The following is a 24,467-nucleotide window of genomic DNA, read 5'->3' as shown; positions in this document are numbered from 1 at the left end:
ATCTACCAAGACCTGGCCGTCCCTCTAAACTTTCAGCTCATACAAGGAGAAGACTGATCAGAGATGCAGCCAAGAGGCCCATGATCACTCTGGATGAACTGCAGAGATCTACAGCTGAGGTGGGAGACTCTGTCCATAGGACAACAATCAGTCGTATATTGCACAAATCTGGCCTTTATGGAAGAGTGGCAAGAAAGCCATTTCTTAAAGATATCCATAAAAAGTGTTGTTTAAAGTTTGCCACAAGCCACCTATCTCCCTCACTAGCTTTAAGCACCAACTGTCAGAGCAGCTCACAGATTACTGCACCTGTACATAGCCCACCTATAATTTAGCCCAAACAACTACCTCTTTCCCAACTGTATTTAATTTTAATTTATTTATTTTGCTCCTTTGCACCCCATAATTTTTATTTCTACTTTGCACATTCTTCCATTGCAAAACTACCATTCCAGTGTTTTACTTGCTATATTGTATTTACTTTGCCACCATGGCCTTTTTTGCCTTTACCTCCCTTCTCACCTCATTTGCTCACATTGTATATAGACTTGTTTATACTGTATTATTGACTGTATGTTTGTTTTACTCCATGTGTAACTCTGTGTCGTTGTATCTGTCGAACTGCTTTGCTTTATCTTGGCCAGGTCGCAATTGTAAATGAGAACTTGTTCTCAACTTGCCTACCTGGTTAAATAAAGGTACAATTAAAAATAAATAAAAACCTGGGAGACACACCAAACATGTGGAAGAAGGTGCTCTGGTTAGGTGAAACCAAAATTGAACTTTTTGGCAACAATGCAAAACGTTATGTTTGGCATAAAAGCAACACAGCTCATCACCCTGAACACACCATCCCCACTGTCAAACATGGTGGTGGCAGTATCATGGTTTGGGCCTGCTTTTCTTCAGCAGGGACAGGGAAGATGGTTAAAATTGATGGGAAGATGGATGGAGCCAAATACAGGACCATTCTGGAAGAGAACCTGATGGAGTCTGCAAAAGACCTGAGACTGGGACGGAGATTTGTCTTACAACAAGACAATGATCCAAAACATAAAGCAAAATCTACAATGGAATGGTTGAAAAATAAACATATCCAGGTGTTAGACTGGCCAAGTCAAAGTCCAGACCTAAATCCAATCAAGAATCTGTGGAAAGAACTGAAAACTGCTGTTCACAAATGCTCTCCATCCAACCTCAGAGCTCGAGCTGTTTTGCAAGGAGGAATGGGAAAAAATGTCAGTCTCTCGATGTGCAAAACTGATAGAGACATACCCCAAGCAACTTACAGCTGTAATCGCAGCAAAAGGTGGCGCTACAAAGTATTAACTTAAGGGGGCTGAATAATTTTGCACGCCCAATTTTTTAGTTTTTGATTTGTTAAAAAAGTTTGAAATATCCAATAAATGTCGTTCCACTTCATGATTGTGTCCCACTTGTTGTTGATTCTTCACAAAAAATACAGTTTTATATCTTTATGTTTGAAGCCTGAAATGTGGCAAAAGGTCGCAAAGTTCAAGGGGGCCGAATACTTTCGCAAGGCACTGTAGGTTTGAGCTCTGCATTGGCCACGTATACTGATTTTATATGGCTCTGGATCAGGGCTTTCCAACCCTGTTCTTGGAGAGCTACCCTCCTGTAGGTTTTTCTCCAACCTCAGTTGTGATTCAGCTTATCAACCAGGTAATTATTATAATCAGGTGTGCTAGATTAGAGTTGGAGCAAAAACCTACAGGAAGAGGGTTGGGGAGCACTGCTCTGGATTAAAGAGAAAATGATACCAGATGTTTGTTTTTCTAACCTTTATTTAACTAGGCAAGTCAGTTAAGAACAGTGGGTTAACTGCCTTGTTCAGGGGCAGAACGACAGATATTTACCTTGTCAGCTTGGGGATTCAATCTGGCAACCTTTCAGATACAAGTCCAACGCTCTAACCACTAGGCTACCCGCCACCCCGTTAATCAGATCATTACTATCTGTAGGATTTAAAAATAAAATACATCACACACAGGAGGCCAGACCCTTCAAACATGCTGAAACTGCCATGTTGCAAACCAGCTTTAGGAAACCCAACTGTTGTGCTTGTAACGCATGGCGGGACCCAAATTTGTTGTCACCCCACTAAAGTTTCCATTTAAACGGTTAAGAGTTGGTTTAGGGTCGTCCCAAGGAACTGTCTTTGAATTCCCTTGTCATACATTAATCGGTAGATGCCATCTGAAATGGGAGAATTGCTTTGGGTTCACCCAATTAGTTTGTATTTGAATCTTGTAAAAACTACTTTTATTGTTTCCACTGTATACTACAAAATCGATTGGTCAAAAGATACAGTGACCTAAGTACAAAAAATAAGGACACAGACCAGAGTTTGAGTAATTTCTGTTTATTAGTCATTAGAGCCTTCAGTCTGAGAACCAATCGTGATGCTCCAATCAGATAGACCTCCCCCCAACCAACCAGCATGCAGTTGACACCCCAAACCCTGACCAATCTCACTCCCTAGCTGCTCTGCTTCACATGACCTTGTTTAGCTGAACCTAGAGCCAGGACTGCTGGAGATGCTGTATGCAAGAATAAGATTACAGTAAGTCTGCATCTCAAATGACACCAATTACCTATATAGTGCACTACTTTAGTAGCCACCTCTGACCATTGGTCAAAAAGTAGGGCATATTGAGTCATCTACAACAGGGTCTCCCAAACTCGGTCCCCAGCCCCCCGCCCTAGCACTACACAGATAATTCAATTAACCAACTCATCATCCAGCTTTGATTCTTTGAATCAGCTGTGTAGTGTTGGGGAAAAATCTAAACGTGCACCCATTGGGGGCCCCAGGATCACGTTTGGGAAACCCTGATCTACAAGGTATAGAGTGTCATTTGGAATGCAGACAGACTACAGTAAGACTATATATGTAATGTGACTGAGCTTGATACTGGTTCAGTCTGACCAGAAGAAGCGGCTTAAGCTGCTTCACACACACCCTTCTAGGTGTGAAGTAAATCATCATCCCATGAAGAACAATTAAGATAAATCATAAACCCAGAGTAAGAACATACAGTGCGTTTGAGAAGCAGAGAGCAACCATTTAGTTAGCATGACTGCTGCTAGAGAGGGAGCTGCTACTGTCACACATGTGTATGTGTGACTGCGAACACGCAGTCACACATACACATGAAGCAGTCCCCAGGAGTTGATCAGTTGGCCTTGGAAGGTGGTGAGAAGTGAAGGGGATTTGGGGATTAGATCTTGCTGGGTGAAAGGGGGGTTTACACACACAAATACGCACACCCAGTACTGGGCTTCCAACTCCATTAAGCAAAGAGCTCTATGAGTAAAGGGGAGGGGGGGGGGAGTGGTGGAGGGAGGGACAGCCTGCTACATGCTAACCAGAGGGATGGGGGGGCACTCCTTTTAGCCACACCTCCTGAGTGCAGTCAGCTACAGAAGGCCCACCCAGCCAGCTAGCTGCCATGACGATAGCACGCACACACACACACACACACACACACAGGGGATACAGTTGAGCCATGGACACACACACACTTATCACAAACACATTCTCTCTTTATAAACACGAATGTCTGAAGTTTTAAAAGTCTTCATGACACAGTCTGACATCTTTCTCCAGTAGTCATTACTCCTGTCCTCCACTCTCCTCTACATCCATCCCACCTACGTTCTCCGTCCCCTTGTCAGCCTCCTTCTGTTCATCACAGCAGAAACAAAGAGAGAGACATTAAAACAGTAATTTACACTGAGTATACAAAACATTAAGAACATGCTCTTTCCATAACATAGGTCACCCAGGTGAAAGCTATGATCCCTTATTGATGTCACTTGTTAAATCCACTTCAGTGTAGATTTAGGGAAAGAGACAGGTTAAGGAAGGATTTTTAAGCCTTGAGACAGTTGAGACATGGAATGTGTATATGTGTGCCATTCAGAGTGTCAATGGGCCAGACAAAAGATTTAAGTGCCTTTGAAAAGGGTATGGCAGTAGCTGCCAGGCACACTGGTTTGAGTGTGTCAAGAACTGCAATGCTGCTGGGTTTTTCACACTCAACAGTTTCCTGTGTGTATCAAGAATGGTCCACCACCCAAAAGGACATCCAGCTAACTTGACAACTGTGGGAAGCATTGGAGTCAACATGGGCCAGCATCCCTGTGGAACACTTTCTTATATGATGCTAAGTGTGGGTTAATCTGTTCTGATGGCTCTCCAGTATTCAATCTCAACTCACCTTGGGGCTAGGGGAAGAGTTTAATCTGTAGGAGCTAGGGGATGTGTAGCGTGGCTACAGGAAATGTGTAGTGTGTTGGTGGTATGACTCACCTTGGCATCTCTCTCTGCGAACTTCTGGAACATGTTGGCGTAGAGCCTCTTGTCCTTCTCATGCTGCTCCTTAATCTGTTTCTGGCACAGAGCCACCTGGGAGGGCAGACAGAGAGCCCCGGATCAGACAAAGAGCAAGCAGAGATGGACATCCAGATGAGAGGAGAAGGAAGTTTAGACGGGGCACATAAAGACCATTCTAGTACAGTACCTGGCTCTTGGCGGCCTTGTTGTTAGGATAAAGCTGGGTGACGCGCTGGAAGTCTGCTCTCGCCCTATCAAACTCCTTCATGGCAAACAGCGCCTCCCCCCTCCGGAATAGAGCCTTTTCATTGGATTCGTCTAGCTCCAGGGCCTTCGTACACACGCGAGAGAGAGCAGAAACCAAAAGTAAGTGGGGGAATAGGTTTGGTGTGGAATATTTAGGAAGTCAGATATGTTCAGATACAGTCAGGTGTGTGTGTCTCCTAATCGAGTCTGTGTGTACCTTGTCACAGTTGTCGAAGGCAGAGCTTGGTTCCTGAAGCTTGATGAAGCACATGGCCAGGTTGAGGTGAGCAGCCAATCGCAGGGCTTTAGCTTTCTGGTCCTCCCCCTCAGGCAAACTTGATTCATTCTCCAGCCATGACACAATCCTCTTATACTGGACAGACGCTTGGCGATGCTTCCCTTCCTACACACACACACACACACACACACACATTATACTAAACAAGCTCACACAGTCTCACCTCAGAATTATACATTCATCCAGGTTTCTCAAACATCAAATTTCAAAGTGTTTCAGGTTATCTCCAAAATCTTAAAGTTAGGCATTAACTGCAAATGGCTACGGTAAGGGTTAAGGTTTGGGATAGGCTTAAAACAAAAATCTAAAAAACAACTTTCCATCGCTGCTGGATTCAAACATGCAACCTTTTGCACCAGAGGCAGACGCTTAAACCCATCCACCAACCCCACCGCTCTAGCAAAAATTAAACTTATTTAAAGGCAACAGCGCATTTCCACATCATCTCCCGACATCCCCAGGCAAGGCTGGATGTCTAATACTGACTTGTATCGCAGGTGACCTGGCTAGTTATACTGCACTGCTGCTTGAAGCTACTTCTCTCCACCCACACACAGGTAGCCTAGCGGTTAAGAACCTGTCGATGTGCCCTTGAGCAAGGTACTTAATCCTAATTGCTCCTGTATGTCTCTCTGGATCTGCTAAATGACTAAAATCTAAACCTTGAAGTACTGTGTTCCTTTCTCTTTAATGATGACGCTCTGCTCCAGTTTCTCTGCTGAGTTCATCTCCCAGGATTCCTTAGCCTGGGGAACAGGAAATGCTTCAGTCAGCCAGCAAATCACCTCTCAAAACACCAGACTCATCTGGGGTACACTTAGCAGGCAAACAGTTTGGAAATGTCATTAATAAAATGCCTAAGGCATGTCTCTGGACAGGACTCTCTGGTTGATATTGCTAAAGGGTGAGGGGTCATACCTTCTCGAAGGTGGTCAGTTTGAGTTTGTACTGCAGAGTGGCTCCACCAGGAATACTGTACTTGCTGCTTCCTATGTTTCCATAGCCATACCTACACACACAAACACACACACACACACACACACACACACTTAGAAATTAATATCGACACACACTACAATTAGATATCCATACATACACAGCCACACAACTCAGCCAATATACCCAGAGAACACACCATTATACACTGCTCAAAAAAATAAAGGGAACACTTAAACAACACAATGTAACTCCAAGTCAATCACACTTCTGTGAAATCAAACTGTCCACTGAGGAAGCAACACTGATTGACAATAAATTTCACATGCTGTTGTGCAAATGGAATAGACAACAGGTGGAAATTAAAGGCAATTAGCAAGACACCCCCAATAAAGGAGTGGTTCTGCAGGTGGTGACCACAGACCACTTCTCAGTTCCTATGCTTCCTGGCTGATGTTTTGGTCACTTTTGAATGCTGGCGGTGCTTTCACTCTAGTGGTAGCATGAGACGGAGTCTACAACCCACACAAGTGGCTCATGTAGTGCAGCTCATCCAGGATGGCACATCAATGCGAGCTGTGGCAAGAAGGTTTGCTGTGTCTGTCAGCGTAGTGTCCAGAGCATGGAGGCACTACCAGGAGACAGGCCAGTACATCAGGAGACGTGGAGGAAGCCGTAGGAGGGCAACAACCCAGCAGCAGGACCGCTACCTCCGCCTTTGTGCAAGGAGGAGCAGGGGGAGCACTGCCAGAGCCCTGCAAAATGACCTCCAGCGGGCCACAAATGTGCATGTGTCTGCTCAAACGGTCAGAAACAGACTCCATGAGGGTGGTATGAGGGCCCGACGTCCACAGGTGGGGGTTGTGCTTACAGCCCAACACCGTGCAGGACGTTTGGCATTTGCCAGAGAACACCAAGATTGGCAAATTCGCCACTGGCGCCCTGTGCTCTTCACAGATGAAAGCAGGTTCACACTGAGCACATGTGACAGACGTGACAGTCTGGAGACGCCATGGAGAACGTTCTGCTGCCTGCAACATCCTCCAGCATGACCGGTTTGGCGGTGGGTCAGTCATGGTGTGGGGTGGCATTTCTTTGGGGGGGCCGCACAGCCCTCCATGTGCTCGCCAGAGGTAACCTGACTGCCATTAGGTACCGAGATGAGATCCTCAGACCCCTTGTGAGACCATATGCTGGTGCGGTTGGCCCTGGGTTCCTCCTAATGCAAGACAATGCTAGACCTCATGTGGCTGGAGTGTGTCAGCAGTTCCTGCAAGAGGAAGCATTGATGCTATGGACCGCCCGTTCCCCAGACCTGAATCCAATTGAGCACATCTGGGACATCATGTCTCGCTCCATCCACCAACGCCACGTTGCACCACAGACTGTCCAGGAGCTGGCGGATGCTTTAGTCCAGGTCTGGGAGGAGATCCCTCAGGAGACCATCCGCCACCTCATTAGGAGCATGCCCAGGCGTTGTAGGGAGGTCAAACAGGCATGTGGAGGCCACACACTACTGAGCCTCATTTTGACTTGTTTTAAGGACATTACATCAAAGTTGGATCAGCCTATAGTGTGGTTTTCCACTAATTTTGAGTGTGACTCCAAATCCAGACCTCCATGGGTTGATAAATTGGATTTCCATTGATAATTTTAGTGTGATTTTGTTGTCAGCACATTTAACTATGTAAAGAAAAGTATTTAAGAAATAGTATTTAAAAAGTATTTAAATATATGAATATTTCATTCATTCAGATCTAGGATGTGTTATTTTAGTGGTCCCTTAATTTTTTTGAGCAGTGTATATTTCTCAAAATAACAACATAGTATGTAGACTAGGTTTGTAATGTGTTTGTGTATATTACTTGGGTTTGATGATGAAGAGTGACTCCTCTCCCTGTTCCATGGCGGTCAGGGCTTTCTCCACCCCACTTGGCAGACCCAGACTCTTTCCATCTCCCAACTCAAACTTCAGCTCCCTCTGGTCAAAGACCTTGCCCTCACAGCTGCCCTCCACGCACACTGCAGGGGAAAGAGACCGAGAAAGGTGTGAGAGATTGTAGCCTGTACAGTAGGTCTTAATTTGGAATATCCCTGTTCCTTTCTGATGATGATATGTTTGTGTGTACCTTCTACGGCAGCTCCTTCATTAGGTTTGGAGTATCCCGCTCCCTTAGTGATGATGCGACGGATAATTCCTCCATCCTCTCCCTCAGTGATGTCCTCCCCTCGAAACTCAAACAGCTCCACCTAACACACACACAAAACATCAATTTAAGCACTCAGTCACACACGTCAATTTTGCCACCGAATGTTTACCTAAAACAGACTTAATCCCTCACACAGACAGGTTACCTGGAAGACAAGAGTAGCATTGGGGGGTATCTTCGGGGGGCTGCCGGCGGTGCCATAGGCGTACTCTGGTTTACAGATCAGCTGGCTAATCTCTCCTACTTTCATAGTAGCCACTCCCAGGTCCCACGCCTTGATTACCTGACCTACACACACACACACACACATCAATGGTTTTGATCACCTGGCGTGTACTTCAACACACACACACACACACACACACCTTTGCCCAGCTCAAAGGAGAACTTCTCTCCTCGTTCGCGACTGGAGTCAAATGGGGTTCCATCCAGCAGCGTGCCAACATAGTGAACAAACACCTTGTCCCCCGTCATAGGCAGCTCTGTCCCTGTGCCCTCTTGCTTCACCAACTACAGATGTAGGAGAGGGAGAGAGGGAAAGAGCGACAGTGAAGGTTAGTTATGCTGTAGCAGTGTATGGCATAGTCTGTCTGTGGTAGTGTTAGGTATTTTATTAGGATCCCCATTAGCTGTTGCAAAAGCAGCAGCTACTCTTCCTGGGGTCCACACAAACCAGAACATAATATAGAACATTAAATAGACAAGAACAGCTCAAGGACAGAACTTCATCAATTAAAAAAATGTATGTAAAAGAGGCACACAGTCTACATATCAATACATACAAACTATCTAGGTCAAATATTTGAGAGGCGTTGTGCTGTGAGGTGTTGCTTTATTTCCATGCAATAATGGCTCTATATAATACTGTACGCTTTCTGGAATTTGTTTTGGATTTGGGGACTGTGAAAAGCTAAACGCCAAGTAATTTAGTCTCCTTAACTTGTTCAACAGCCACACCATTCATTACCAGATTCAGCTGAGGTATAGCACTTAAGGAATGATTTGTACCAAATACAATGCGCTTAGTTTTAGAGATGTTCAGGACCAGTTTATTACTGGCCACCCATTCCAAAACAGACTGCAACTCTTCAAGAGTTTCATTGACTTCATTAGCAGTGGTTGCTGATGCGTATATGGTTGAATCATCAACATACATGGACACACATTTTGTTTAATGCCAGTGGCAGGTACTTGGTAAAAAATAGAAAAGAGTAGAGGGCCTAGAGAACTGCCCTGCAGTACACCACACTTTACATGTTTGATATTAGAAAAGCTTCCATTAAAAGAAAACCCTCTGAGTTCTATTAGATCAACATATCTGAAGCCACAATATGGCAGAGGTTGAAAAGCCATAACACCATTGTTTTCTCAACAACAGGTTTTGGTCAATAATATCAAATGCTGCACTGAAATCTAACAGTACAGCTCCCACAATCTTATTATCCATTTCTTTCAACCAATCATCAGTCATTTGTCTCAGTGCAGTACATGTTTAGAAATAGCATTGTATTTGGTGAAACACCATTCTTTCCAACAGTTTTCTAAGAGCTGACAGCAAGCTTATATAGGTCTGCTGTTAGAACCAGTAAAAGGCTGCTTACTATTGCGTCCCTCCAGGCCTGAGGACAAATACTTTACTCTAGGCTCAGATTAACCCTTTTGCGGTGTTCCATGTTTTTGTTAGTAAGCCAATGTTCGTGGGTCTGATGGACCCACAACATCATTGGGTTTTTAAAACAATACAGCCATAACAATTTACATAAAAATACTTAACACTTAGATGTCGACTTATATCAATTACAAGCAATATAGACAGCATGCATGATTCATATTTGCCATTGACCTCTGCTAGTTCACATTTATCAACAAAAGCGCCATTTGTTTGTTTTTTATCAAAAAACTAAAATCTCAAATCAAGACATTGGTGGAATAAATAATGTTTATCTTGAACAAATATAAATGAAACAAGGTTTTCATCACTATTGATGTTTAATGCTTTGAACAAACTGGAAGGACAAATTTTACATACAGTATTTTATGGGAATGAGAAATGAGCCCAATTGAACACAAATTAAGGCCGGTCTACATGAGGGACAGAGTTTTACTGTGTGTGTGTGTTGCAAATGTATTTCTTGCACTTGATGCACGTGTCTTTCTGTCCTTCTTGGGTCCACACACACGAGGGCGAATCTTCTTGTTACTACCGGCTGCAATCTAGGATGATGAAAACACTTAGTTCAGGAATTTTACAAACATCTCACTCACATATATAAACTCTGCAAAAAAGAAATGTTTACTCACTGTCAACTGTGTTTATTTTCAGCAAACTTTAAATGTGTAAATACTTGTAGGAACATAACATTCAACAGACAAACTGAACAAGTTCCACAGGCATGTGACTAAAATAAATGAAATAATGTGTCCCTGAATAGGGGGGGGCAAAATCAAAAGTAACAGTCAGTATCTGGTGTGGCCACCAGCTGCATTAAGTACTGCAGTGCATCTCCTCCTAATGGACTGCACCAGTTTTGCCAGTTCTTGCTGGGAGATGTTATCCCACTCTTCCACCTGCATGTTCCCTAGCCCTCACCCTCCGATCCAGCAGGTTCCAGACGTGCTCAATGGTATTGAGATCCAGGCTCTTCGCTGGCCATGGCAGAACACTGACATTCCTGTATTGCAGGAAATCACACACAGAGCGAGCAGTATGGCTGGTGGCATTGTCATGCTGGAGGGTCATGTCAGGATGAGCCTGCAGGAAGGTTACCACATGAGAGAGGATGTCTTCCCTGTAACGCACAGCGTTGAGATTGCCTGCAATGACAACAAGCTCATTCCGATGATGCTGTGACACACTGCCCCAGACCATGACGGACCCTCTACCTCCAAATCGATCCCGCTACAGAGTACGGGCCTTGGTGTAACGCTCGTTCCTTCGACGATAAACGCGGATCTGACCATCACCCCTGGTGAGACAAAACCGCGACTCGTCAGTCCTATCTGGTCCAGCGACGCTGGGTTTGTGCCCATAGGCGACGTTGTTGCAGGTGATATAAGGCAGGTCCTCACCAGACAACAGGCCAACAAGCCCTCAGTCCAGCCTCTCTCAGCCTATTGCGGACAGTCTGAGCACTGATGGAAGGATTGGGCGTTCCTGGTGTAACTCGGGCAGTTGCTGTTGCCATCCTGTACCTGTCCCGCAGGTGTGATGTTCGGATGTACCAATTCAGGTGTTGTTACACGTGGTCTGCCACTGCGAGGACGATCAGCTGTCCGTCCTGTCTCCCTTTAGCGCTGTCTTAGGCGTCTCACAGTACGGACATTGCAATTTATTGTCCTGCCCACATCTGCAGTCCTCATGCCTCCTTGCAGCATGCCTAAGGCACATTCACGTAGATGAGCAGGGACCCTGGGCATCTTTCTTTTGGTGTTTTTCGGAGTCAGTAGAAAGGCCTCTTTAGTGTCCTAAGTTTTCATAACTGTGACCTTAAATTACCTACCGTCTAAGCTGTAGGTGTCTTAACGATCGTTCCACAGGTGCATGTTCATTAATTGTTTATGGTTCATTGAACATGGGAAACAGTGTTAAAATCCTTTACAATGAAGAACTGTGAAGTTATTTGGATTTTTTAGTACAACAAGGTAGGAGAGTCAGAGAGAGACACACACACACACACACACACCTGGTATTGGAGTTCTTGGTTCTGTGGGTCGAGCGGATGGGGCACCAGCATCCTACTGAATCCTCCTCACCATGGCTGCAGAAGCTCGGGTCCTTGGGATGTTGCCTCCTCGGGATTAGAGGTCTTAATAATGCCTTGCCCAGATCCTCGAGAAAGAGCCGTCTCCTCTGCAGCTTCTCTCTGTCCCAATCTGGGTTCAATGCCATCCAGATGACAAACGTGTTGTACGCCGAGATGTCCAAAATGTTTAAGAACATCACAAGTGGCTAACGTAGGGTTCTTCTTTTTCAGTTGTAGTCAGCCACCAGCTTGTCTAAATTGTCCACTCCTCCTTTTGTGGCATTGTGATCCATTATGATTTCTGTTTTTTGATGTTCCTGGCCACAGATTCTCCCATCCCTATGTAGCATACTCATGAGTACCATATTTTTTGCCTTTATTTGGCACGTAGGACACTGGGAATGTGTCGCAAACTTAGAGCAATTGATAGTGGTTGAATAGATGAGACAGGCCTGAGGTGGGAGCTCTTCATCTTCCAAAGTGGAAGACGCTCCTTCCACACTAGCTTCTCTCCCTCTGAGCAGAGATTATTTTTGCCATACTGATTGATTGTGGTAAGGAGCCACACATGCAAAGCTATTTTTTTGTTGTGTCCCTCCCCCAATTTGCACCTGGCTGGGGTAGAGTGTAAAAAAATCTGTTTTTTCCCACAATGTATCAAAATAATCTATTGTAATAATATTGTGCCGGTTACATCAAGACATTGCGTAGTTTCACACACTACAAAAGGTAAAGAGTGTGCGAAAAGCAGGAGACAGCACCAAGAACCTGTCTGTCTCCCTGCCTATGTTGAAACAGCAGGCCCAGGGAGGAGGAAGAGAGAATGATGGCACACAGCAAACCTTTGTTTAATTTTTTACTTGTTTTCAACAACACACACTTATTCCCCACATATGTAATATAAACGTGTAGGGGGGTACAGTGTGCACTCAATGAAAATGTGTTATTGCACATGTTCTTCACAGAAAATGAGCAAAGGCCAATGAGTCTCAGGTTGAAAAAATGATTAATTGTATCATTTCGTTTAGTAAACATTGAAAATTGGTCCCACAGACCCAAACAAGGGTTAACGATATGACAGATAGGAGTGGCTAGAGTCAACTACTATCCTCAGTATCTTTCCATCTAAGTAGTCAATGCCAGGAAGTTTGTCATTATTGATCGTTAACAATTATTTTTCTACCTCTCCCACACTAACTTCACAAAATTCCAAACTTGCAATGCTTTTCTTTCATTATTATTATTCTTTTTTTATGCATGAATATAATGGCTCACTGTTCATTGTTGGCATTTCCTGCTCAAGTTTGCCCACTTTGCCAATGAAGTAATCATTAAAATAATTGGCAACATCAAATGGTTGTGATAAATACTCCATCTGATAAGAGTTGAATTTATCTTTCTGCCCATAACTTCATTTAAAAGTAATCCTACATTTTTTTCCATCATTCTTTATATCATTGATCTTGGCTTCATAATACAGTTTAGAGGTCGACCGATTATGATTTTTCAATGCCGATACCGATTATTGAAGGACCAAAAAAAAGCTGATACCGATTAAATTGGACTTTTTTTTAATTTATTTGTAATAATGACAATTACAACAATACTGAATGAACACTTATTTTAACTTAATATAATACATCAATAAAATCAATTTAGCCTCAAATAAATAATTAAACATGTTCAATTTGGTTTAAATAATGCAAAAACAAAGTATTGGAGAAGAAAGTAGAAGTGCAATATGTGCCATGCAAAAAAGCTAACGTTTAAGTTCCTTGCTCAGAACATGAGAACATATGAAAGCCGGTGGTTCCTCTTAACACGAGTCTTCAATATTCCCAGGTAAGAAGGTTTAGGTTGTAGTTATTATAGGAATTATAGGACTATTTCTCTATATACCATTTGTATTTCATATACCTTTGACTGTTGGATGTTCTTATAGGCACTTTAGTATTGCCAGTGTAACAGTATAGCTTCCGTCCCTCTCCTCGCTCCTACCTGGGCTCGAACCAGGAACACATCGACAACAGCCACCCTCGAAGCAGTGTTACCCATGCAGAGCAAGGGGAACAACTACTCCAAGTCTCAGAGCGAGTGACGTTTGAAACGCTATTAGCGCGCACCCCGCTAACTAGCTAGCCATTTCACATCGGTTACACCAGCCTAATCTCGAGTTGATAGGCTTGAAGTCATAAATAGCGCAATGGTTGAAGCATTGCGAAGAGCTGCTGGCAAAACACACGAAAGTGCTGTTTGAATGAATGCTTATGAGCCTGCTGGTGTCTACCATCGCTCAGTCAGTCTGCTCTATCAAATCATAGACTTAATTATAACATAATAACACACAGAAATACGAGCCTTAGGTCATTAATATGGTCGAATCTGGAAACTATCATCTATCATCATCACAAAATGTTTATTCTTTCAGTGAAATACGGAACCGTTACGTATTTTATCTAACGGGTGGCATCCATAAGTCAAAATATTGCTGTTACATGTTATGTCATAATTACATAAAATTATGGCAAATTAGTTCGCAACGAGCCAGGCGGCCCAAACTGCTGCATATACCCTGAAGTGACACAATTTTCCCTGGCACCTGTGCTGCCTCCTAACCTGGATTTATTTTAGCTAAATATGCAGGTTTAAAAATATATACTTCTGTGTATTGATTTTAAGAAAGGCATTGATGTTTATGGTTAGGTACAGTCGTGCAACGATTGTGCTTTTTCCTCAAATGCGCTTTTGTTAAATCATCCCCCGTTTGGCGAAGTTGGCTGCCTTTGTTAGGAAGAAATAGTCTTCACACAGTTCGCAACGAGCCAGGCGGCCCAAACTGCTGAATATACCCTGACTCTGTTGCAAGAGAAGTGACACCATTTCCCTAGTTAAAAGAAATTAATGTTAGCAGGCAATATTAACTAAATATGCAGGTTTAAAAATATATACTTGTGTATTGATTTTAAGAAAGGCATTGATGTTTATGGTTAGGTACTTTTTCGCGAATGCGCACCGCATCGATTATATGCATCGCAGGACACACTAGGTAAACTAGTAATAATGATTGATTGATTGTTTTTTTAAAGAGAAGTTTAATGCTAGCTAGCAACTTACCGTGGCTTCTTACAATGTAAGGTAAGGTAGGTGCAATGGTAAGGTAGGTAGTTAGAGTGTTGGACTAGTTAACTGTAAGGTTGCAAGATTGAATCCCCGAGCTGACAAGGTAAAAATCTGTCATTCTGCCATAATAATAATTTTAAAATAATAATAACTTTTAAAAAATAAATCGGCCAAATCGGTGTCCAAAAATACAGATTTCCGATTGTTATGAAAACTTGAAATTGGCCCCAATTAATCGGCCATTCCGTTTAAAATCGGTCGACCTTTAATACAGTTTCTTCTTTTTGTTGAGTTGTCACATAAGTCTCAATTTGCAGTAAGTGAGCCAGTCAGATGTGCAGCCAGACTTATTAGCCACTCCTTTTGCCCAATCTCTTTCAACCATACAGTTTTTAAATTCCTCATCAATCCATGGAGGTTCTAAGAGCTCTAACAGTTCTGACAGTCAATTTCTTAACAGGTGCATGCTTACTTTTATGTATGTAGTCTAGTACTTTGGGCTGCTGTTGTGTTTAGGTCTTGGTTGTGGGCTCAAACTGTTCAAGGGGTGATTTATTTGTGTGATGATGTGGAAACTGTCTGAGACACCATGTGCTGCAAGTCTGCCTTTAGGGAAATACACCATGGGCCAGAATGACTGACAGTCTCTCTCTCACACACACACTTCTCAGTGTTAACATTGACCAGCCACACTGCCTGCAGATATAGGATATTCAGCTTGGAAGGATCAGGTCACCAAAACCAGAATGAGAATCTCCACCCTCCCCCCCTCCAAGCAGCTGTGGGTATCCCAAATATGGCAGGCTCTAGAAAACGTCCAGGTAACCAGATATGTTTGCTGACAAACAAGAAACTATGAAATGCTTTTACCCAGGCCAGAACCTTCTAGCAAAACTACGACACTTCTAGATCACTGCTAAGTCTGAATAGTGATGACTAGACATTTGATAGTTAGCTGCAGAAACACCTATTTCAGTGACCGTACAAACTACCTAGCAATGATAACATCTCTGATTACATGGGGAAGTGAGATGCACCAAGCTGCAACCCCACAGCAGCCTGAGACTGAAACTAGCCTGTCACTAAAACCAATACTATCGCCATCTAATGGCAGTGGTTAATCCCTACCACGTACATGTGAACTTTTCTTTCCTAGATTCCTTTCCTCACAGGTGGTCAGGGCTCCACAGTGCAAGCATTTAAATCACATTTGTGAATAAAAAGTCAAGTATGAACACGTTTATAGTAAAATAATTGCTGCAGTAGCTGTTTTCAAAGCATTTCTGCCATTTTGTTTCATAGCTGGTAAATTAAATCGCACAAAGTCAAAGAACAACGAATCTTATATTTACTTGAAACAAAAGTCTACTGAAGTGAGACTTTTCCTTGCGTTACTTGGCCATTTGTATTGTTTACAAGCTAGGTTATTTCTCTGTTTAAGTTTCAATTGCTAGGGAAGAGAAGACAACGATTCTACTTGTCCAACCCAATCTCACAGGCACAAAATTACTTGTTGTGTTACCATGGTAACCTCCCACCCTTAAAGGGGCAAGTGAAAATGTTTCATCTGTGATATTTTGGTTAAAAGACTCAAATTAAAACAATATCTTACTAGTAAAACATTTGTTTTAGAAACATTACAAAACATGCTCATCCATTTTTTGGTGTTTTGTTGGTGCAATTTTGTCCAGTAAAACATCTGAATGGCAAGGTCGATTTTTTTTATCTACCTGCCACAGTGGCTGGTGGATCAAAATGCAAATTTTATGCCCTGCCTCCATTCCTCAATTCCTTTCCTCTCTACTGGCCATGGTTTATCTCTACCACATATACTACCGTTCAAAAGTTTGGGGTCATTTAGAAATGTCCTTTTTTTTGCCATTAACTTCTCTAGGGTAGGGTGCAGCATTTGGAATTTTGGATAAGTGTGCCCAAATTAAACTGCCTTCTACTCAGGCCCAGAAGATATGATATGCATATAATTGGTAGATTTGGATAGAAAACACTCTAAAGTTACCAAAACTGTTAAAATAGTGTCGGAGTATAACAGAACTGATATGGCAGGCGAAAAACTGAGAATAATCCATTCAGGAAGTAGGATTTTTTTGTTTGTTGTAGGTTTCTATTCAATGCCATTACAGTATCCATTGACTTAGGACTCAAACTGCAGTTCCTATGCCTTCCACTAGATGTCAACAGTCTTAGAAATTGTTTCAGGTGTGTATTCTGAAAAATTAGGGAGTAAGAGCGGTCTGAATGAGTGGACCATGCCGTGTCACAGAGCTTTTTCATGCGCGTGACTGAGAGAGTGCCTTTCTTGTTTACCTTTTATGTTGACTACGTTATAGTCCGGTTGAAATATTATCGATTATTTAGGCTAAAAACAACCTGAGGATTGATTATGAACATTGTTTGAAATGTTTCTACGAACTATACGGATACTATTTGGATTTTTTGTCTGCCTGTTGGGACTGCGTTTGAGCCTGTGGATTACTGAAGAAAACACGCAAACAAAACGGAGGTTTTTGGATTAAAAGAGACTATTGAACAAAAGGAACATTTATTGAATAAATGAATGTCTTCTGAGTGCAACCATATGAAGATCATCAAAGGTAAGTGATTAATTTTATCTCCATTTCTGACTTGTGTAACTCTTCTACTTGGCTGGTTACTGTTTGTAATGATTTGTCTGCTGGGCTATGTTCTCAAATAATCGTAAGGTATGCTTTCGCCGTAAAGCATTTTTGAAATCTGACACCGTGGTTGGATTCACAAGAAGTTCATCTTTAAACCTATGTAAAATAGTTGTATCTTTTCTGAATTATTATAATGAGTATTTCTGTATTTGAATTTGGCGCTCTGCAATCTCACTGGATGTTGGCCAGGTGGGACGCTAGCGTCCCACATACCTAGAGGTTAACATCAAATTGATCAGAAATACAGTGTAGACTAGAGGTCAACCAATTATGATTTTCAATGCCGATACCGATTATTGGAGGACCAAAAAAGCCGATAACGATTAATCGGTAGATTTTTTTATTTTTAATAATGACAATTACAACAATACTGAATTAACACTTATTTTAACTTAATATAAAACATCAATAAAATCAATTTAGCCTCAAATAAATAATTTGGTTTAAACAATGCAAAAACAAAGTGTTGGAGAAGAAAGTAATATGTGCCATGTAAAAATGTGTGCCATGTAAAAAAGCTAACGTTTAAGTTCCTTGCTCAGAACATGAGAACAAGTTGGTGGTTCCTTTTAACATGAGACTTCAATATTCCAAGGTAAGAGGTTTTAGGTTGTAGTTAATATAGTATTTATAGGACTATTTCTCTCTATACCATTTGTATTTCATACACCTTTGACTATTGGATGTTCTTATAGGAACTATAGTATTGCCAGTGTAACAGTATAGCTTCCGTCCCCCTCCTCACCCCTACCTGGGCTCGAACCAGGAACACATCGACAACAGCCACACTCGAAGCATCGTTACCCATCGCTCCACAAAAGCCGCGGCCCTTGCAGCGCAAGGGGAATAACTACTCCAAATAGTAGTTATTTGAAAGAGTGACGTTTGAAACAGTATTAGCGCACACCCAGCTAACTAGCTAGCCATTTCACATTGGTTACACCAGCCATTAGGCTGATAGGCTTGAAGTCATAAACAGCGCTGTGCTTGTGAAGAGCTGCTGGCAAAATGCACGAAAGTGCTGTTTGAATTAATTATTACAGGCCTGCTGCTGCTCAGTCAGACTGCTCTATCAAATCAGACTTAATTATAACACACAGAAATACGAGCCTTTGGTCATTAATATGATCGAATCAGGAAACTATCATTTCGAAAACAAAACGTTTATTATTTCAGTGAAATACGGAACCGTTCGGTATTTTATCTAACGGGTGGCATCGCTAAGTCTAAATATTGTTGTTACATTGCACAACCTTCAATGTATGTCATAATTACATAAAATTCTGGCAAATTAGTTTGCAATGAGCCAGGCAGCCCAAACTGTTGCATATACCCTGACTGCGTGCAATGAACACAAGAGAAATGACACAATTTCACCTGGTTAATATTGCCTGCTAAACTGGATCAGTAGTTATAACTAGTGATTATGATTAGTTTTTTTATAAGATAAGTTTAATGGTAGCTAGCAATTTACCTTGGCTTCTACTACATTCGTGTAACAGGCAGGCTACCCGTGGAGTGCAATGGTGGAACCCCTGAGCTGACAAGGTGAAAATCTGTCGTTCTGCCCCTGAACGAGGTAGTTAACCCACAGTTCCTAGGCAGTCATTGAAAATAAGAATGTGTTCTTAACTGACTTGCCTAGTTAAATAAAAGGTCCCCCAAAAAATTTTACAACTATATTCACATTTTTAAAAATGCGGAAATCGGCACACAAAAATACCGATTTCCGATTGTTATGAAAACTTGAAATCGGCCCCAATTAATCGGCCATTCAGATTAATCGGTCGACCTCTAGTGTAGACATTGTTAATGAATATTGTAGCTGGAAACTGCAGATTTTTTTATGGAATATCTACATAGGTGTACAGGGGCCCATTATCAGCAACCTTCACTCATGTGTTCCAATGGCACGTTGTGTTAGCTAATCCAAGTTTAGCATTTTAAAAGGCTAATTGATCATTAGAAAACACCTTTTCAATTATGTTAGCACAGCTGAAAACTGTTGTTCTGATTATAGAAGCAATAAAACTGGCCTACTTTAGACTAGTTGAGTATCTGGAGCATCAGCATGTGTGGGTTTAATTACAGGCTCAAAATGGCAAAAAAAACAAAGACAATTCTTCTGAAACGCGTCCCTAATCCCTACCACATATAATGCATTGAAAAAGTTCAGGACTTTTTCCACATTGTGTTAGGTGCACCCTTATTCTAAAATGGACTAAACCGTTTCCCCCCTCATCAATCTACACACAATACCCCATAATGAAATAAAAAATAAAAAAATGGGGGGGGGGGGGAATGTTTGCAAACATATAAAAAAATTTTAAAAAATCATATTTACATCAGGATTTGATACCCTTTACTCAGTACTTTGTCATGGCACCTTTGGCAGAGATTACAGCCTTGAGTCTTCTTGAGTATGACGCTACACACCTGTATTTGCGGAGTTTCTCCCATTCTTCTCTGCAGATCCTCTCAAGCTCTGTCAGGTTGGATGGGGAGTGTTGCTGCAAAGCTATATTCAGGCCTCTCCAGAGATTTTAGGTCAGGTTCAAGTCCAGGCTCTTGCTGGAACATTCAAGGATATTCAGAGACTTGTCCCTAAACAACTTCTGTGTTGTCTTGGCTGTGTGCTATGGGTTGTTGTCCTGTTGGAAGATGAACCTTCGCCCCAGTCTGAGGTCCTGGGCTGGTTTTCATCAAGGATCTCTCTGTACTTCGCTCCATTCATCTTTCCCTCGATCCTGACTAGTCTCCCAGTCCCTGCTGCTGAACAACATCCACACAGCATGATGCTGCCATCACCATGCTTCACCGTAGAGATGGTGCCAGGTTTCCTCCAGACTTGACGCTTGACATTCAGGCCAAAGAGCTCAATCTTTGCTTCATCAGGCCAGATAATCTTGTTTCCCATGGTCTGAGAGTCCTTTAGGTGCCTTTTGGCAAACTCCAAGCAGGCTGTCATGTGCCTTTTACCAAGGAGTGGCTTCTGTCTGGCTACTCTACCATAAAGAGTGGTGGAGTGCTGCAGAATTGGTTGTCCTTCTGGAAGGTTATCCCATCTCCAGAGGAACTCTGGAGCTCTGTCAGAGTGACCATTGGGTTCTTGATCACCTCCCTGACCAAGGCCCTCTCCCCCGATTGCTCAGTTTGGCCGGGAAGCCAGCCCTAGCAAGAGTCTTGGTGGTTCTAAACTTCTTCCATTTAAGAATGATTCAGGCCACTGTGTTCTTGGGGCCCTTCAAAGCTGCAGAATTGTTTTGGTACCCTTCCCCAGATCTGTGCCTCAACACAATCCGGTCTCAGAGCTCTACTGACAATTCCTTTGACCTCATGGCTTGGTTTTTGCTCTGACATGTACTGTCAACTGCACCCCTCGGTAGGCCCTCACTGGCTTATTTACAAAATTACACTGATTGGCCCAAGGGGGGAATTGCATCATTCGTGAGAGCATGAGATGTTTACTGTAGTATAGTTTTATGTTGTTCTTGATACCATATCCTGTTTGGAGTTTTTTTGACTAATGTCACATTATGCTAATATAGCAAAAATTCACACGCTAGCCAATCAACAACTATAGCGATGTATTTAAACAACCAACCTGTCTATGAAGACATTGCAAGCTAGCTCAGTGCTAGCTCAGTGCTGCCCCCTTATCTCAAGTCCAAGGCTGACCGGGGTACTGCAGGCTGCCATTAGCTACTAAATGGGGCGCCAGGGTAACCTAGTGGTTAGAGCGTTGGACTAGTAACCGGAAGGTTGCAAGTTCAAATCCGAGCTGACAAGAATCTGTCGTTCTGCCCCTGAACAGGCAGTTAACCCACTGTTCCTAGGCCGTCATTGAAAATAAGAATTTCTTCTTAACTGACTTGCCTCGTTAAATTAAGGTTAAAACATTTTTTTTATTATTATCATCCTGTGTAAGATTTTATTACATTTTCTATATAAATCGGTTCAAGGTTCATCTGATGTAATATAAAAAATTATGATATGGTATCATGATGGTAGTAATGGTAGGCTGAACAATAGGATGAGTCAAAATTCACCCAAGGCTTTAAAATGGCAAAAGAACGTTGGCTAAGCTGGAACACTAGCACGAGCCCATAGCAATTGAATGGAATCAAACAGTCGCAGAGCAGAGCCTCTTCTGACTGGAGTGATGCTTGGAATTCCTTTTCCCCTAAAAGGCACAAAGAAATGTATCCCTTTTTATTCTACTACTACCACCATCTGCTCTTAGGACGAAACTGAAAAATAACTTGTGCAGAAAGTAAACGTCCTCACCTCAATGGTGCCAAGTGTGCTTATGTCTGCATAATGAGGAAGTAAGAAAAAAAATTCAACTTTGACTATTTCTGGTCTAGCGATCGATGAAAGCAGAGTACACTGTCCAACCTTATGTAATTAGAAAGAGATTATCCTTATTAAAATGGTGTCCAATTTGAAGAAGAAAAAATGAAAATATACACATTGGAAGATATTTGGCAAAATATACCAGCATGCCTCTCCATAGTGTTTGATGACAGCGGAGTACGCTGTCTTACATAATTAGAAAGAGGAGGTTCTAATGTTTAAATGGTGTCCGACTTGACAAAAATGAAAATATACATTTGCAAGATATTTGGCGAAAGACAGACATACCTATATTTCCCTACAGTAAACAATGGGACAACCTCAAAGTTCCATGAGTAATTTTTGTTGTTGTTTACATTTTAACTACCAGAAACGTGGGCAGGTCTCATTGACAACAAAAACAAAGCAGCCATTGTGACATTGAACAATAAACTGGGAATATAATTTTCTGAAGGAGAGTTGGTGCCACAGTGCACAATAGAATGAAGTAATAGGAGTTGCCAGGTTGAAAAATCCCCTAAAATATGGCCTATTTATTTCGTGATTACTCCAAAACTACTGCAAGCAGCTGGGACATATGGTAATATTGTGAAACTGGGCTCCATGGCAGATGCAATGAACTGGGGGGCAGGTAGCCTAGTGGTTTGGGTGTTGGGCCAGAAACCGAAAGGTTGCTAGATCGAATCCCTGAGCTGACAAGAATCTGTCGTTCTGCCCCTGAACAAGGCAGTTAACCACTGTTCCTAGGCCGTCATTGTAAATAAGAATTTGTTCTTAACTGACTTGCCTAGTTAAATAAAAATACATAAACAATTTATCAGAAAAGGGCATTATTAAAAACGTCATGTGTCCAGCCTGCCGTGGTCGGCATTGAACTTCGTGGCTTTTTTTTTTCTTTTTTTTTCACCTTTATTTAACCAGGCAAGTCAGTTAAGAACACATTCTTATTTTCAATGACGGCCTGGGAACAGTGGGTTAACTGCCTGTTCAGGGGCAGAACGACAGATTTGTACCTTGTCAGCTTGGGGGTTTGAACTCACAACCTTCCGGTTACTAGTCCAACGCTCTAACCACTTAGGCTACGCTGCCGCCCCAATGCGAGGGTTGCAGTCATTCTCCCCTGGGTTAACCACAGCCAGTAGTTGGCGATATTATGGTTTTAGTCACAGGCTGCTCCGGGCCTGCACCTGGATACTACAGGGGGAAGATGGGGCTGGTGAGGAAGCTAGCATTTTCGAGGTGACGTCACGATGTGAGGAGCTCGTCAGCCAGCTAGCTAACATTAGTTAAGTTTAGCCCGCAGATATAACTACAGTAGCAAACCCCAAATGTTGCATATAGATCATGTACTGCGCTGCAAAATCTCACTAATCTAAATTACCCTACTGTATCCAACTGAACAAAATATTTGTGCATTTTTTCTTCATTCAAGCCTACTAGGTAGCTGGTTATGCCATTCAATGAATTGCTATTGGCTAGATAGCGAGCATGCTAACGCTAGCTTGTTAGCTCGCTAGGGGGTTTCCACTAGTTAACACAGCTGCAGAGTCGACATGGGCGATATCGTACAAATTCGTGACAACAAAAATGTGCTTTTTGTCTTAAATTAAGGTTAGGTTTTAGATGTAAGGTTGGCAGTGTAGTTAGGGTTATGGTTAGGTTTAAAATCACATTTTAAGAAGATAAATATTAGAAATGGGCGGGGTTTAAGACTTTGTGGCCGTGGTAACTAGTGACAAACGCTAGTTAGTTAGTTACCTTTAAAACCCCTCCATCTTTCTTCTGCGTGATATCCTCTCCCTCCATTGGTAATGGGATGTTCTGTCCTTCGTTGGTCACCTCTTCCGCAGTCATAGCCCTGGAGCACTTATTTCTGCAAACCTCTCCTTCTCAGCTAGCTGACGTTAACTAGCAAACCACACAACTGCAAGTTTTGACTGCCTAGATTAGAGCTAGCTACCAACTAGGGTTCTGCAGGAGAGCTGCGCCACAAATCAAAGCTAACGCGCTTGATGGCTTTAAGAATCAGCTTTTCTCGTTAGCTATATTTTGGGTTTGCACTTTTAGTGCCAAATTACGCTGATGTCAATCGCTGTGCACCAGTCTCCAAACTGAAATTGTGCAGTTGAGTTGCTTAGCTAGCTAGTAAGTCCAGAGGTCCACTTTGCTGTGTTGCTTGCTTGTTTCTCTGTCTAGCATCTGACAGTTGTCTAGGCTTGCTAGCGTCTGGAAGAAGGGCCGAGAACTTTCGATACGCTGCAAGGGGGGGTGGCGGGCTTTGGAAGGGACGGTCGTGAAGTGACTCATCGCCATCTAAACAAATACTGTACATTATCTCACACATTTCTTTCTTGAGTAGTAAACACAGCGAGGAATATATTTTTTAAATAAAAATAACGTTTTTTGTGGTGGGAGAAAGAGCATTGTTTTTTTACGTCCATCTTTCATATGGTCAAAATCTTTAAAATAAAAACCCAGACACTCAGCTCAGCGCTCTCTCGC

General features: G+C 42.4%; 1 protein-coding gene across 1 annotated transcript; it reads right to left on the bottom strand.

The window, feature by feature from the left end:
• Nucleotides 1-2,367: 2,367 nt before the first annotated feature.
• Nucleotides 2,368-24,465, bottom strand: fkbp4 (FKBP prolyl isomerase 4). The gene is made up of 11 exons (XM_020456216.2): nucleotides 23,724-24,465; nucleotides 8,416-8,560; nucleotides 8,196-8,338; nucleotides 7,970-8,090; nucleotides 7,706-7,862; nucleotides 5,823-5,913; nucleotides 5,567-5,650; nucleotides 4,824-5,009; nucleotides 4,548-4,691; nucleotides 4,337-4,432; nucleotides 2,368-3,706 (listed from the first exon to the last, which is right to left on the bottom strand). Exons 1-11 carry the CDS (start codon nucleotides 23,817-23,819, stop codon nucleotides 3,638-3,640), a joined length of 1,332 nt encoding a protein of 443 aa, XP_020311805.1. The 5' UTR covers nucleotides 23,820-24,465; the 3' UTR covers nucleotides 2,368-3,637.
• Between the last annotated feature and the right edge of the window lie 2 nt (nucleotides 24,466-24,467).

This window comes from Oncorhynchus kisutch, linkage group LG22, assembly GCF_002021735.2.
Source record: "Oncorhynchus kisutch isolate 150728-3 linkage group LG22, Okis_V2, whole genome shotgun sequence".
In the NCBI taxonomy this organism is placed as follows: Eukaryota; Metazoa; Chordata; class Actinopteri; order Salmoniformes; family Salmonidae; genus Oncorhynchus; species Oncorhynchus kisutch.
Note: the sequence above shows the minus strand (reverse complement) of the source record. Positions and strands in the feature narration are given on the sequence as shown.